Raw genomic sequence first — 12,989 nt, forward strand, 5'->3', positions numbered from 1 at the left:
TGTCTAAAGATTCTGAACCACAACAAACAAACAAACATGCACAATGCACATTCAATTTGAAATTCACTCAAGCATATCGGATTTAATCATGCATAAAATCCGAGAAAATTTTTTTTATTAAACTTATTTCAATGGTTTATTAAGAGTATACCGATATGTCTGTCATTTTATCACAATATTTGTTAATTTAGTAGAAAATTTCCATCTGTATTCAGTTTCTGCTTAATAAAAAAATTGCTTCTTATGCAATGATCAATTTCCCGAAATGTTTGCAAAGACTTTTACCTTTTCACAAAATAGTGGGAATTAACTGGATGGTTTATTTGCACAAATGCACACTCTCTATTCACATCGCTACACAAAATTGGAACTTAGTATACCAACGATCATTCTTCGGGCGAACGGGTACGTATAGCGCCAAAAAGCACACAAACCAGGGCATTTTGATTCAGTTTGCTACTTACACAAATTGCAACTTCATTTTGTCGATTGCCATGGTAACTGAACCAGGAAAAAACACAAAACATTTCTGATCGAAAAGGACACAAAAATCAAATCTCTCGCAAAACAATCGTTTGACATTACTTGGAACAATTCACTTATTTAAAGCATAGATATTCTTTGTACATTAAGACAAGGAATGAATATTATTAAACAATGGGAGGAAATGGCTCTGTTAACAGGGACTGCAGACAAAACAAATCACTTCTTGACGTCGCTCTTTTTTATCACTTCTCCGTCGAGCATGCGTTGGGCAATATTAGCAGCAACCGGGTCTGACATCATTGTTGCCACGGCAACGACCTTGTCGCCGCACGTGTAATAGGCACAGAACTTCCCGGCCGAAACATCGCCATCTATCACGATGTCATCATAACCAACACCATAACCTGCATATAGGCTGCAATTTAGAACTAGCTTAAAAGTGTAAACACAGTTGATATACACTAAGAACACATTTGATGAAGCATGATTCAAGTAAAACACAAGCAAAACACAAGCAAATTACAGTTTTAGTTTTTTAATGTATTTTACAATTTATTACCTGTATAACGGAGACTTTTTCCATACTGCTGTGTCCAGAAGAACGGTACTGAGTTGACCGGACACATTTCATCACTGGACACAACAATGTTGGTGGCAACACACCGACCATGGAAGTGAGCCATCTGCCAATGTTGTATGTTCGATGGCTGCCAATCTCTCAGCCTAATGGAGACAGTGTTTATTACAAATAAACTTCACGAAATATCAGTTACAACTTTTTTGTTAAATTTAGCACTATAAAACATGTTTCAGCTGGGGCATAGTTCTGTGCAATTTCTTGGAAGAGTTCTGTGTTATATCTGATTGTTTTCAACCAAATTTAAAGAAAACTATGTTATCATAAGCCTCACTGAAACCACTAGCTAAAATTAGCATCAATAATTTTATTTTCAAAGAAAAATTAGGCATAACTTACTTTTGAGGAAACATTGCAATGTCTCCTGCTGCATATATGTTATCAAACACCTCCCCATCAGTACCCGCTTTCAAAACACGCATGTGCTTGTCGACATTAACAAATCCATGGGAAGTCAAAGACATGCCAGTGTCCTTTAGGAACTCTGTGGATGGGATAACTCCAACACCAGCAATCACCAAGTCCGCCTGTAACATATTGAAACAGGTTGTGCGACGATTGACATTTATGATATCACAGCTGTTTGATCAAGACAGAAACAAGTGTATTTAAAAGTTGGTAAATGCATAACTGCTGTTAAACCGAATCAAGCATTTCACATTAAACAAAGTCCAAAATAGCAACAGTATAGTCAAACTCAACATTAAAAAGATATCACCAAAATGTAGCATTTTGCTGTTAATGTTGTGGGAAAAAGTTTTACTGTGAGTTGATTTGTCACTTCCTATTTGCAAAGGGAACAAAACCCGCAGTGAAGAGGACACAGTGATCAATATATAGACAGGATCATTAACAATCCTTTTATACTAGGTACATCGAAGCAATACAGTCAAATAATTGCCAACTCACCTCCAGAATTGAACCATCTTTTAAGACAGCTCTTTCTACTTGGCCATTGCCCTGAAGTTCTACCATGGATGCATTCATAAAGAAGTTCACACCCTTCGTCTCATGCAGTTTTTGCAAATAAAGCCCAACCTAAAGACAAAGTGAATTGAAGATATAAAAAACTAGTCAACATATTTCAACATGGCCCACAGTAATGAAGATTTGTGAATGATAATACAACAAAATTGATATATTAATAACACAGCCCCTGGTAAAGTATATGATAGAATTACTTACAAAATTAATGTTTATCGGGTACTCACATCTCTGCCAAGAACTCTTTCAAATGGAACACTGAAGAATTCGCACACACTGACTTTCTTTGCCTTCGACACAAGTGACGAAGCAACCTCCATACCAATGAAAGATGCTCCGCACACAACCACGTTCCTGTCTTTAGCAACCTTGATAATGGCATTAGCATCATCTGGGGTTCGCAGAACGTACACATTTTTTAAATCCCAGCCAGGAATGGGTAAAGTTCTTGGACGTCCACCTGTCAAGTACAACATTACAGCTGATATTTCGGCAAAGGGGCAATTTAGTTGTCAAGCATTTGCAAGGCATATTTGTGTACAACATAAAAAAAAAAAAATCTGTATGAATAAAATAATAATTATATATGCTTCGTAAGTTTGCTTGTCCTACAAAAATATTCCATGGTAATCTGAGAACAACAGGCATGACTTTAAACACACATAATACCTTCATCAATAATAAATTCCACCTTATGTTTAAGATGACCCTGGCCTACTAGTTCCCACATTACAACAAACAAGAGGAGGGTGGTGAGATTGGAGACTAATTAATATTTAACAGCCATGGCTAGGCATAAGCTTCCAGTGCACACCAAAATCTGGAGGCATGTTATTGTGAATTGATATTCTCATCATTGATCTATCATTGATGCATCACAGAAAAGACATTTTTTTCTGCTCACCAGTTGCAACTACAAGCTTGTCAAATTGTACTTCTTCCCCATCCTCAAACTTCACATACTGCTCCTCTGCATTTACCCCCGTTGCACGCTTTTGCAGAAGAACTTTGATGTTCACAGCGTCGTAAAACTCCTGGGGCCGCATGTAAATCTTTTCTGGGTCAATATCCATGGCCTTGCTGAGCTTTGTTCTACAAAAACATTTAAAAGCAAAAAATACTGAAGAATGGGAAATATTTTTTGCAGTTATACCACCAATTTAGTGACAACCAATCAAACATATTTTAAATAAAGGTTTGCAATAATAAGCTTGCACTAATGTGTAAACAGAAACCATATAGATCATTATTTACACTGGAGCATATAAAGGTTACTCATTGTGGAAGTTTTGCATGCATATTATAACTTTCAGACATGTGCAACTGTCAGACATCATAATTGATTACTGACAATTTAATTGGACTTTTTCCTAATTGGTATGCACGAGATTGGCCAAAAACAGCGTGTTAAACTGAATGCAGTGTCCATCAAATTTCAAATATTGTTCTGTGTTATATATACTAATGTTGACCAGGTCATATAATGTAGTTTATGTTGATGCAATACAAGCATTATATTGTAATTACCTGTCATAAGGGAGATGGGATTCTTGGGTGGCGATAGTTATGCGGCCTGTGAAAGACTTTTGACGAAGAACTTCAGCACATGTGACTGAAGCTGGCCCCCCTCCAATAATCAGAACATGGGCTCCATTGGCGTTTTGTGTCTGTACCATTGTCTTGTATCGCTTATAGCTGCTCAAAGCGGCTTTTGTGGCCCGAATGACCACCTTATCACCATCTTGGATCACCACCTCATGTTTTGGGACACAATCCAAACCTGGATAATCTTCTATGTCACCAGTCCTGACGTTAAAGCATGCACCATGCCAAGGACAACGGACGTGGCCGTTTTTCAGCGCTCCTTTGACCAACGGGGCACCATAGTGGGTGCATTTGTGCCCGATAGCATTGTATTCTCCTTGGTCTCGCACCAACAATGCTTTGCTGTCGCCGATTGGAATTTCACGCATTTCGCCATCTTTCATTTCATCGACTTTGCACGCAAAGGCCTCGACAGTTTCTTCTTTAGTAGCGTTGCCTCCCATTTTTCTTGTAAAACTTTGTAGCCAGGACGATCTGAAAGCAGTTGGTCGGCCAGCAACTCGCCGGAAATCTACGGAAGTTGAACTGTAAAACGTGACTTTATTTACGAACGTCTGGTCTAATTTTAGTGTAGCGCTACGTGTCTGGAAGTAGAATCTCGCGCGTCCAACGCAAATACCCTTGCTGAACAAGAATGACTTGCAGGGGTTCATCAAATTGCAGCGCGGATTGGAAACTAAAGGAAACGCTCCAGTTCAAAACCTGCCTTTTTCTCGCTACTGAAAGGCGACCACAAAAGTCAACACAACACTGGACCTGTCACGTTTTTGTAAGTCACGTGTTATTTGAGTTTATTTTTCTGCCAACTCACATTCGCCGATGTTCTGATTCATCGGACTGGACGTAACATACAATAAAGTAAAAACGGGGAAATAAAAACACGTTTTTTATTGCGACAAAAACTGCCACCACTTTTAGCAAAACGACGAAATTTTGTCTTTACTCGATCGGGCATTGAAACCTTTGAGACTGTCAAGGGCTTGGAATCCCTGCAGGCCCGCCCAATATTTGGTTATCATCGCATAGCCTGCATACATTACCTTACCCCTCACCTAACCGTATATCGCGATGGCTAGTGTTAACTTTTGAGGACGGTTTAAAAGGATATGGCGCAACGCTAATGTGTAATGATGGAAAGTGTGTACCGGCCTACAGACAGCTGTTTCCGGTTTTAACGCAGACGTCCCGACTTTAGACTGGATGTGGACCATACATACCCAATTAATCAAAAGTTGATTCAAATATAGTCACGGATCGTAATCCGCACCCAAAAGCATTTAGCTGTATATTCCATTCTGCCCACATTCCGTCGGGCGATAAATTTGTTTGACAAACTCCTTGGAATTTTACGTTAAAGCTCGCGGAATTTTGCAGTAACATTTAATCCAGAAAACATTGGTTTCTACAATCATTGTTGATGGTTGGAACAACAATTAGTTTGATCCACACAATAACGTCATTCTGCTCACAACAGCACCACTTTATGTGCACAAATTAGGTTTAAATTAGTTTGATTTACCAATCATAAAAAGTATTTAGCGCAAAGCAAGACTGCCACCAAGTGAACGGGAATTTTTTTGACAATTGAGCACACGTGGGCAATGTTGACTTTTCTGCAATCGGCGTACGAAAATGGCCCCGGGCCAATTTTCCCAGCTATGTGGTTAAAAATAAAGCTGTTTAACGAGGAATTGCTTCTTCGTATGTATCTTAACATGGCCACAACAATTTCACATTCTGCACTGTCATAACCGTTCATCCGTTTGATTTCTTTTTTAGTTTTTCTTATTAAATCTTTGGTCCTTGCGATGCTGGTTTTGAGACTGGAAAAATTATGTTGACCATTGTCGTTGGTCGTGGGACACTTATCTTGCACAAGGACCCGGGAAATGTTATTTAAGTAAGAGGGTATTTGTGGTTTTGGTGTAGTTGCTTTCCAAAGTGAAGGGCAAACCAAAGCCTCTGTCTTGTCGCAAGTGTAACGTGAGAATTTCAACTTAGAATTGACCGATTGCACTTCTTCTGTAAAATATGTATCTTCAACAGTCAAAACCTTCCATTCGAGTGCAAAAGCATCATTTGTGTATTCGAAGTCAAAGCAAACGTTGTTTTCATACAGACCCCAGTTAGGGTGATCATTTTGGAACTGATACATGGATCTGCCACATGCTGAAAACATATCATGTTGGCATTTATCTGACTCAAACGTAAGTAAGGAATCAAATGGCAGAACTTCGAATTCATGCTGTTCGGAAGTCGTGAATATTTCAGCTCTCGTAGTCTTGTTATCCACTTGCTGAAAAACTCGACTGAGAATCGATCCGATCACAATTAAAGCAAATGAAAAGAATATTTGGGTCAACATGATCCCATTACCTAATTGTCAAAATACCTACGTAAAGCATTTGGCGATAAATTGCATCAAGTATTCCACAAGTAATTTTTAGCATACTGGGCGTGTCACAACGAACATTTGAAAAATATAGTTTTGAAAATCTCAAATGTAAGTGCCAAAAGTAGAAACATAAGGTACACGACCACAGCAGTCTGAATGATTGGTCTTCCCACACTGGAAACCTTTCCATAAATTCGGACAATCATTTCTCGCAGAGGTTTGGTCGCATCAACCAAAGCTTGTGACTTTTCTTTCAGTTTTTCCATTTTTTGTGATGATGGGTTTTTCGATACTTCACCAACATTTACATTCGCATCCCTGGCGGGTGATGGAAGACCTTCCTACTTGATACTGAAAAGTTATGACAGCTGTTACGAATATTACGTTTCCAACATTGCAAGTTTTGCAAATATGTGCAGAAAGTATCAGTGGAGTTTTCAAAGAACTAGGCACAACAATGCCATTGTTTCCGAACAAACATGCTTATTCTTTGTGGTCATTAAATAGTGCAGTGAAGCATGAAATTAATTTGAATTCTTCTGTGATTTCTGTGTTGTGGTTGGTGATCCCTGTGTTAAAACAAATATTTTTAAACGCCAGAACCATTAGATGCATTTTAGGGGTAATAAGATTCAGAAAGCGACAGGCTGCTGTTAATTGATGGACTGTGCTATTAGCTCTACATGTCTTTGCCTTCTAAATACATTGAATCGAGCGCTACAATCATTCAAAAGCCTTTGAAGAAATCAATACTGCAGGCAGGCCTTAGTAGAACGGCTGCGCTTAATTTCCCTGCGTTGAAATGGAGTCCTGCCTATCGATTACTGCCCTTGTTTAATGCGCGCGGCCAAGCCGCAGAAAAAATGTCTTGGCTTGCATTCTGCAAATAAACAAACGCATCCAGTCAAGTTTAAAGGCGGCAGACATTTTTTTGGAGTACATTGTTTAGTAGACCTTGTGAGTATTAGACTTTTATTAGGTAAAACTAAAGTTCAAAATGTGTTTGAAGAGTTAGTCTTAATTGTATGAGGCTGAATTAGTGAGTTTGCCTTTACTATCTGCTCGAGAAAAGACCAGATAGCAATTAAAACGCTTTCTATTTATTTTGTTCTTTTTATTATTAAGTGCATTTGTGAGACAGAAGGGACAACAGTTGCTACATGTGGTTTCCGCCCTGTAATATGTACACAGCATATCTAAGATGCGTGTTCGTTGTGCTGCTTCTGACTTCGGGTAAATTAAAATACTTTAAATTTTCGCATCCAAACATAAAGTTTGCGATGAAGGTTTGCTATTTTTGCTTGCAAATAAAAAAAAAATTCCATGCGGGTTTTCTTCTGCTTTTTTGACTTTTTTGATCATGGAAATAACAAGCATGCAGATATTATAAACGACAAACATCCCAGCAAATTTTCCACTGTTTGGTTAAATAGGCGACTGGTCTAAGACAGTGGTAGTGGGAACTATAGTTTGTGATGGGTGGGTAATTGGTCGGGACCAAAATATACAAAAGTAGTTGAAAAAGAAATATAATATTCTGTGCTCACTGTGTGTTGTACACTTATTGGCAATTAGTCACGCCAAGCGAAAAAGTTAAAAAAGTATAACAGATAGAGCAAAAATAAAATAATTAAGTTCTCAGTTAAAAAATTAAGCTACTTGTGGGAAATAAGGATTCGGTTTGAACTTGAAAGTGGGAAATGAGATAACAAAGTTCAAGAACCACTGGTCTAACGTTTCGCGAGTAACGCATGTTTATCTCGTTAAAGTTTCCGTATGGGCATCAAGAGACGAGGAACAATTGTACAAGACCCTGTTTGACGACTACAACGTGTGGATAAGACCAGTTGCCGATAGCAACGACAGCGTCATCGTGCGTTTCGAGTTGTACGTCTCCCAACTGGTGAAAGTAGTGAGTTTACCAAACTTATATCAATTTCTTTGTAATGGATCGAAGTGCGTAGCTTGCTACAATAACTGAAATCTGAATTGAAATCATTTATTAGGATTTTGAGGTTTCATTGTAATCACGGTCTGCAGAGTTTTAGAAAATTTATTAAATATAAAAAAAGTTTATTAATTAGGTTTATTAAATTTAAAATGACTTTTCTTGGGAGCAGTCCGTTAAGAAATGGTGTGTAAGTTATATGCCTGGTAAAAAAAGTTTTGTCGACTAGCGTGTTATTGTCTAACTACATTTCCAAAAGCGGAAATAATGAAATGAATGCTTCCAACAAAAGGTCTTTTTAAATTTAATAAATCTTTTTAACGTTCTATTATTGTTAGGACGAGATAAATCAGATAATGGAGACGAACTTGTGGTTGAAACAAGAGTGGGACGATCACAAACTTCAGTGGAAGCCGTCGGATTACGGCGGAGTAAAATATTTACGAATACCTTCAGAGAAAATATGGAAACCCGACATTGTTCTTTACAACACGTGAGCAAAGATATAAAATAAATATAGAAACTGTTTAGCAGCTGTAGAGGGATCTAGCCCTCGGTTAGGCTTTGTTTATTTATCTGCGACAGCAAATTCGTTTAGTTGCTACTATTACGTAATATTTGCAGAAACTTAGGATGCCTATGGTTACTTACATAAACGAAATCGATTTTTCAAAAATAAAATCTTCTGACGTAAATCAGAGGTTTGTTGCTTCACTATAAAATAGGAACTGGTAATAAATATAACTTAAAATCCTGATAGAAAAACCCGGACCCTGATGCATTATACCGATGATGCTAATGAATAACTTCCTATTGAAACGTTTAATTACCTCGTTGTTGCCGCTTGCATTTGTGAGTAAACTTTTTAAACACGTAAAGGCATTTTGACGTTGACAAAACGATTTTTTTGAATATGTTTTGTTATTAGAGCCGTTGGAAATTTTCAAGTGACACAAAACACGAAGGCTCTGTTGTCTTACAAAGGAGAAGTATCTTGGATGCCTCCAGCTATTTTTAAAAGTTCCTGCAGCATTGACGTCACTTACTTTCCGTTTGACACCCAGGTACAATGGCCATTTACTACACTTTAACATTTCAACATTACGTGTAAATGAATTTTACGAGCCACAAGTTTAAGCTGATGATATTATTGTAGAAAATAGACCAAACACATTTGCAATATTTTGAACTACTCAAGAAAAACTACCGGCAAACCGCTCTCTTGATACCTATTTAAGAACTCTTCATACCTATTTTGGTACTCTTCATACCTATTTTGGTACTCTTGATACCTATTTTAGAACTGTACTATGAAGTTCGGGTCATGGACATACGACAAGGCTCGGGTTGACCTGGTAATGATGGGGATAGAAGCGAACAGGAAGGAATATTGGGAAAGTGGGGAATGGGAGGTTCTGAATGTGATGGGATACAGGTTTGGCGCAACCGATTCAATACTTTATTTTTGAATTTTGTTGTTTTTGCGAGTATAACTGAGAAGTGTCGATTTCGTTTGTTTGGTAATTTTGCTAAATAAGCAAATACAGGTGGGCAACAACGTAGAAATTAAACGAATGTACCAGTTAAATAGTTCTTTTGGTTTGGAACTCTTTAAGGAGACTGACTTTTAAAGTACACTAGCTTTCGCGAGTACCTCTCGCTTCATCAGGTGTGAAAAACACAATGCGATACAAAAAAAAACAAGCGCAAGACGGTTAAGTAGTATACGTTAAAAACGTGTTTGTTCACTCAATTGTTAACAAACACATCAACGATAGGGTTTCGACAGTACTTTTTTGGACATGAAAACTGTAACTTTTAGATTTCAGTGAGCTTAAGACAGTTGGCCCCTGCTTCGACCCATAAAGTATCATCAGTGCAGCGTGCTTTTATACATAACTTTTAATAAATTGGCCGTTTGGTCAGCAAAGTTGTCTGGTAGTCACACCAGCTGCACTGATGAGACCTTTTAGGCCGAAACAGTGGCCATCTGTCTGCAGCTTATACACAATTCATATTATTGGCTCCACATTGCTTTTAATGAATTGTTCCTGATTCTGCCAGGCATATATAAATTTTAGTTTACAAAATCCTTGCACTAACACAGACACGAGAGAAAATACAACTGCTGTCCGGAGATTTATCCCGATGTAACTTACTCCTTCCACATCCGGAGGCTTCCTCTCTTCTACACAGTGAACCTCATCATCCCTTGTCTTCTCATCTCGTTCCTCACCGTCCTTGTCTTCTATCTTCCGTCGGATTGTGGGGAGAAAGTGACTCTCTGCATCTCTGTGCTCCTTTCTTTGACGGTTCGTCACTAACTATTGCAACTATGAAAAGTGATTACCAGGACTGACCTAGATTGTTGCACAATCAACCAAGATACTGGTTTGCATAATATTTACTTATATATCTATGTCAGTCCTGATAATCACTTTTTGCAAGAATTTTAGTTCCACGATCTCAAAACCAACAAAAATCGGCAGTGGAAAATCTCTGCTTTATATGTAAACATTTCCATAGAACTAAAACATAAGGGAGTTCTTTTGACGGATTTTTTAATTTTTTTTTGCAAAGGTAAGCTTGGATGAAGGAAACAAATCTATACATTTTCGTAATTTGAAATTCATTGCTTTATTTCTGACATCTAAGCTCGTCTTTGCTTTGATTAAATAAAAAATACTTTCAATATCAGGTGCGGTATTTAGGGTCTTTATCATAAATAAGTTCGTAATACTATGAAACATTTTCTAACTGAATGTCCAATCAACATCTTGCTATTATTTAAATTTTATTTCAATTATTTGCTGCATCTGAACATGCATTTTTCGCAACAAACTCTGCAATATCCGCTCTTCCTCTCATCCAATAAAACAGGTTTTCCTTCTCGTTATTACCGAGATCATTCCGTCTACGTCGCTGGTGATTCCCCTAATCGGACAGTACCTTCTTTTCACAATGATTTTCGTCACACTTTCGATCGTCATCACCGTGTTCGTTCTCAACGTTCACTACAGGTCCGAAAACACCCACACCATGCCGGAGTGGATACGGAAGGTGTTCCTGGAGATATTGCCGAAAGTGAGTCATCGTTTAGCTGAAACTGAACTCAATGTTGAAAACGAGTTAGGAATGAACCTAAATTTTTAAAGTTCCCATCAGTATTTTAACGTTTGTCATATGCTACAAAGTAAAGGGCTTCAAATATTGAAAAATTCTTAACCATATACTGCAGATGCTGGCCTAGCGATCGCTGTGTAACTTCAGTAATTGCAATATATGCACACAAAGCACTAGCCTGGCTGTAGTTTGGAAATATACATTACAAACAACTACCATTTTTTTTGTAGTAATCACTTAAATTCATATTTCTATCCTTTTGAAGCTTGTTCTCTTAATTGTACTCAGTACTGTTGGAATAACGTTGAAAACATTGCGTTTTACCGAATGTGAAACTGTGAGTTCTTGGCAGGTAATGTTCATGAAAAGACCGAAAAAACGAAAACAAGCGGTCCAGAAATTGGCGAAAAACATCATAAAGATTGAAAATTTAAAAAAGAGCTTGCACGTCGTTACCGAAAACGGATCCAAACCAAACATATCAGTAAGTCTTCCCCCTATCTAGTTACATGTGACAAATCTTTGATAGTAAAATGTGTGCTTATATTTCATTTTTTGTTGGTAAATAAAATAGTGTTTATTGAGACAACAACAAGTATTGGCTTTTTTAGTTTTTCGGGCCTAACAATGATGAGGGAAAAGAAATTGACTCCGATCTTCCTATGGAGTTAAAGCGGGCACTAGATGGCGTAACCTACATAGCAAATCACCTAAAAGTGGACGACGAATCAACAGAGGTAGGCTTACTTCACATATGCCATGCACTCCTTATGTAAAGCCAGTTACAACAGTTTTCATGCAACGTGGTTTAATTTAATTGGGTAAAAAAGCCAATAGTATTATTGTTGCAATGCGGCTCTTCTGGTACAGCGTTTTGCAGCAATAAAACATGCCTGGCAGCATAAGCAATGATTTATTCAATAGTATTTTGCTGCCACTGAGCGGGATTTCAAATGATATCAGGGCAATTTACTGTAGATCAGTGACGATGAGGACAGTAGTGACCAAAACGAGAGAAACTTCTTATTTTTGGAGAGTTACTGACAGGGTGTGTACACGCACTGTTTCGACCTGTAAGGTCTCATCAGTGCCGCTGTTGAAGTGGCACTGTGCTAGCTTCTACACTAGCAGGCACACTAAATTCCACTATGTGGTACCATTCCGGTCAACGTCGATCTGTTGGGTACCCTTTTTTGGGTACCGAACAACAGAGACGAACCACTGTGGAACGGATCTGCTTGGTAACCAATAGCGCTAAAGGCAAAAACACCCATGCAATATGTGCAAAAAGAGCCATAGAGCTGCAATTCTGCAATATTATGACTTTTTTTGCACACAACTTATTTTTATATTTTATAATTGGTCGCAACTGTTCGTCTGGGGTGATTACACTGCAATGCGGACCTGCGTTTATTGCTTTCAGATCGAAAATGACTGGAAATACGTTGGCATGGTGATCGATCGTATATTCCTATGGATCTTCATCTTCGTTTGCATCTTGGGAACCACCGGACTTTTCCTCCAGCCTATGCTGAATTCTTCACGCGGAGGAAGCATCCATGGAAACCACCACTAACAGCAGAGACGTGGCGTCCTATAGTAAACAATACAAAGTCTCTGAATTGTGAAAATATAGTGTGGAATTTCTTGCATGGCGCCATCGGATTTCGTGTATCCACATTTAAATCTGTATTTTCAATGTGACCTTGGGTTTGCAGGAAATAACGATATTTCACATGTATTTATTATGTTTTTATTTTTGACAAAAGCTCGAGGCAAGTAAGATACTAAGTTTACCCAAAGATGAATAG

At 38.0% G+C, this 12,989-nt stretch overlaps 2 protein-coding genes across 2 annotated transcripts; one reads left to right on the forward strand and one right to left on the reverse strand.

Annotated features, from left to right (window-relative positions):
- Positions 1-300: 300 nt before the first annotated feature.
- On the reverse strand, positions 301-4,440 carry LOC145894492 (apoptosis-inducing factor 3-like). Its single transcript, XM_082983101.1, has 7 exons — positions 3,635-4,440; positions 3,012-3,199; positions 2,335-2,567; positions 2,033-2,161; positions 1,463-1,650; positions 1,046-1,209; positions 301-890 (listed from the first exon to the last, which is right to left on the reverse strand). The coding sequence occupies exons 1-7, from the start codon at positions 4,363-4,365 to the stop codon at positions 703-705; spliced, it is 1,821 nt and encodes a 606-aa protein (XP_082839227.1). The 5' UTR covers positions 4,366-4,440; the 3' UTR covers positions 301-702.
- A 3,420-nt stretch (positions 4,441-7,860) lies between these two features.
- On the forward strand, positions 7,861-12,754 carry LOC145894668 (neuronal acetylcholine receptor subunit alpha-3-like). Its single transcript, XM_082983300.1, has 9 exons — positions 7,861-8,019; positions 8,394-8,548; positions 8,984-9,119; positions 9,357-9,490; positions 10,163-10,367; positions 10,936-11,139; positions 11,531-11,662; positions 11,790-11,915; positions 12,602-12,754. Exons 2-9 carry the CDS (start codon positions 8,412-8,414, stop codon positions 12,752-12,754), a joined length of 1,227 nt encoding a protein of 408 aa, XP_082839426.1. The 5' UTR covers positions 7,861-8,019; positions 8,394-8,411.
- The last annotated feature ends 235 nt before the right edge of the window (positions 12,755-12,989 follow it).

This window comes from Ascidia mentula, chromosome 3 (assembly GCF_947561715.1).
Source record: "Ascidia mentula chromosome 3, kaAscMent1.1, whole genome shotgun sequence".
Classification (NCBI taxonomy): Eukaryota; Metazoa; Chordata; class Ascidiacea; order Phlebobranchia; family Ascidiidae; genus Ascidia; species Ascidia mentula.

Bases quoted from the DNA above. Each gene is read 5' to 3' on its own strand.
- LOC145894668 (XM_082983300.1), top strand. From the start codon at position 8,412: ATGGAGACGAACTTGTGGTTGAAACAAGAGTGGGACGATCACAAACTT. The intron at 11,140-11,530 runs GTGAGTCATCGT...AGTTCTTGGCAG, and splicing joins TCCTGGAGATATTGCCGAAA to GTAATGTTCATGAAAAGACC. The intron at 11,916-12,601 runs GTAGGCTTACTT...TATTGCTTTCAG, and splicing joins TGGACGACGAATCAACAGAG to ATCGAAAATGACTGGAAATA.
- LOC145894492 (XM_082983101.1), bottom strand. From the start codon at position 4,365: ATGAACCCCTGCAAGTCATTCTTGTTCAGCAAGGGTATTTGCGTTGGA. The intron at 1,210-1,462 runs GTAAGTTATGCC...TGTCTCCATTAG, and splicing joins ATTGCAATGTTTCCTCAAAA to GCTGAGAGATTGGCAGCCAT. The intron at 891-1,045 runs GTAATAAATTGT...GCCTATATGCAG, and splicing joins AAAAAGTCTCCGTTATACAG to GTTATGGTGTTGGTTATGAT.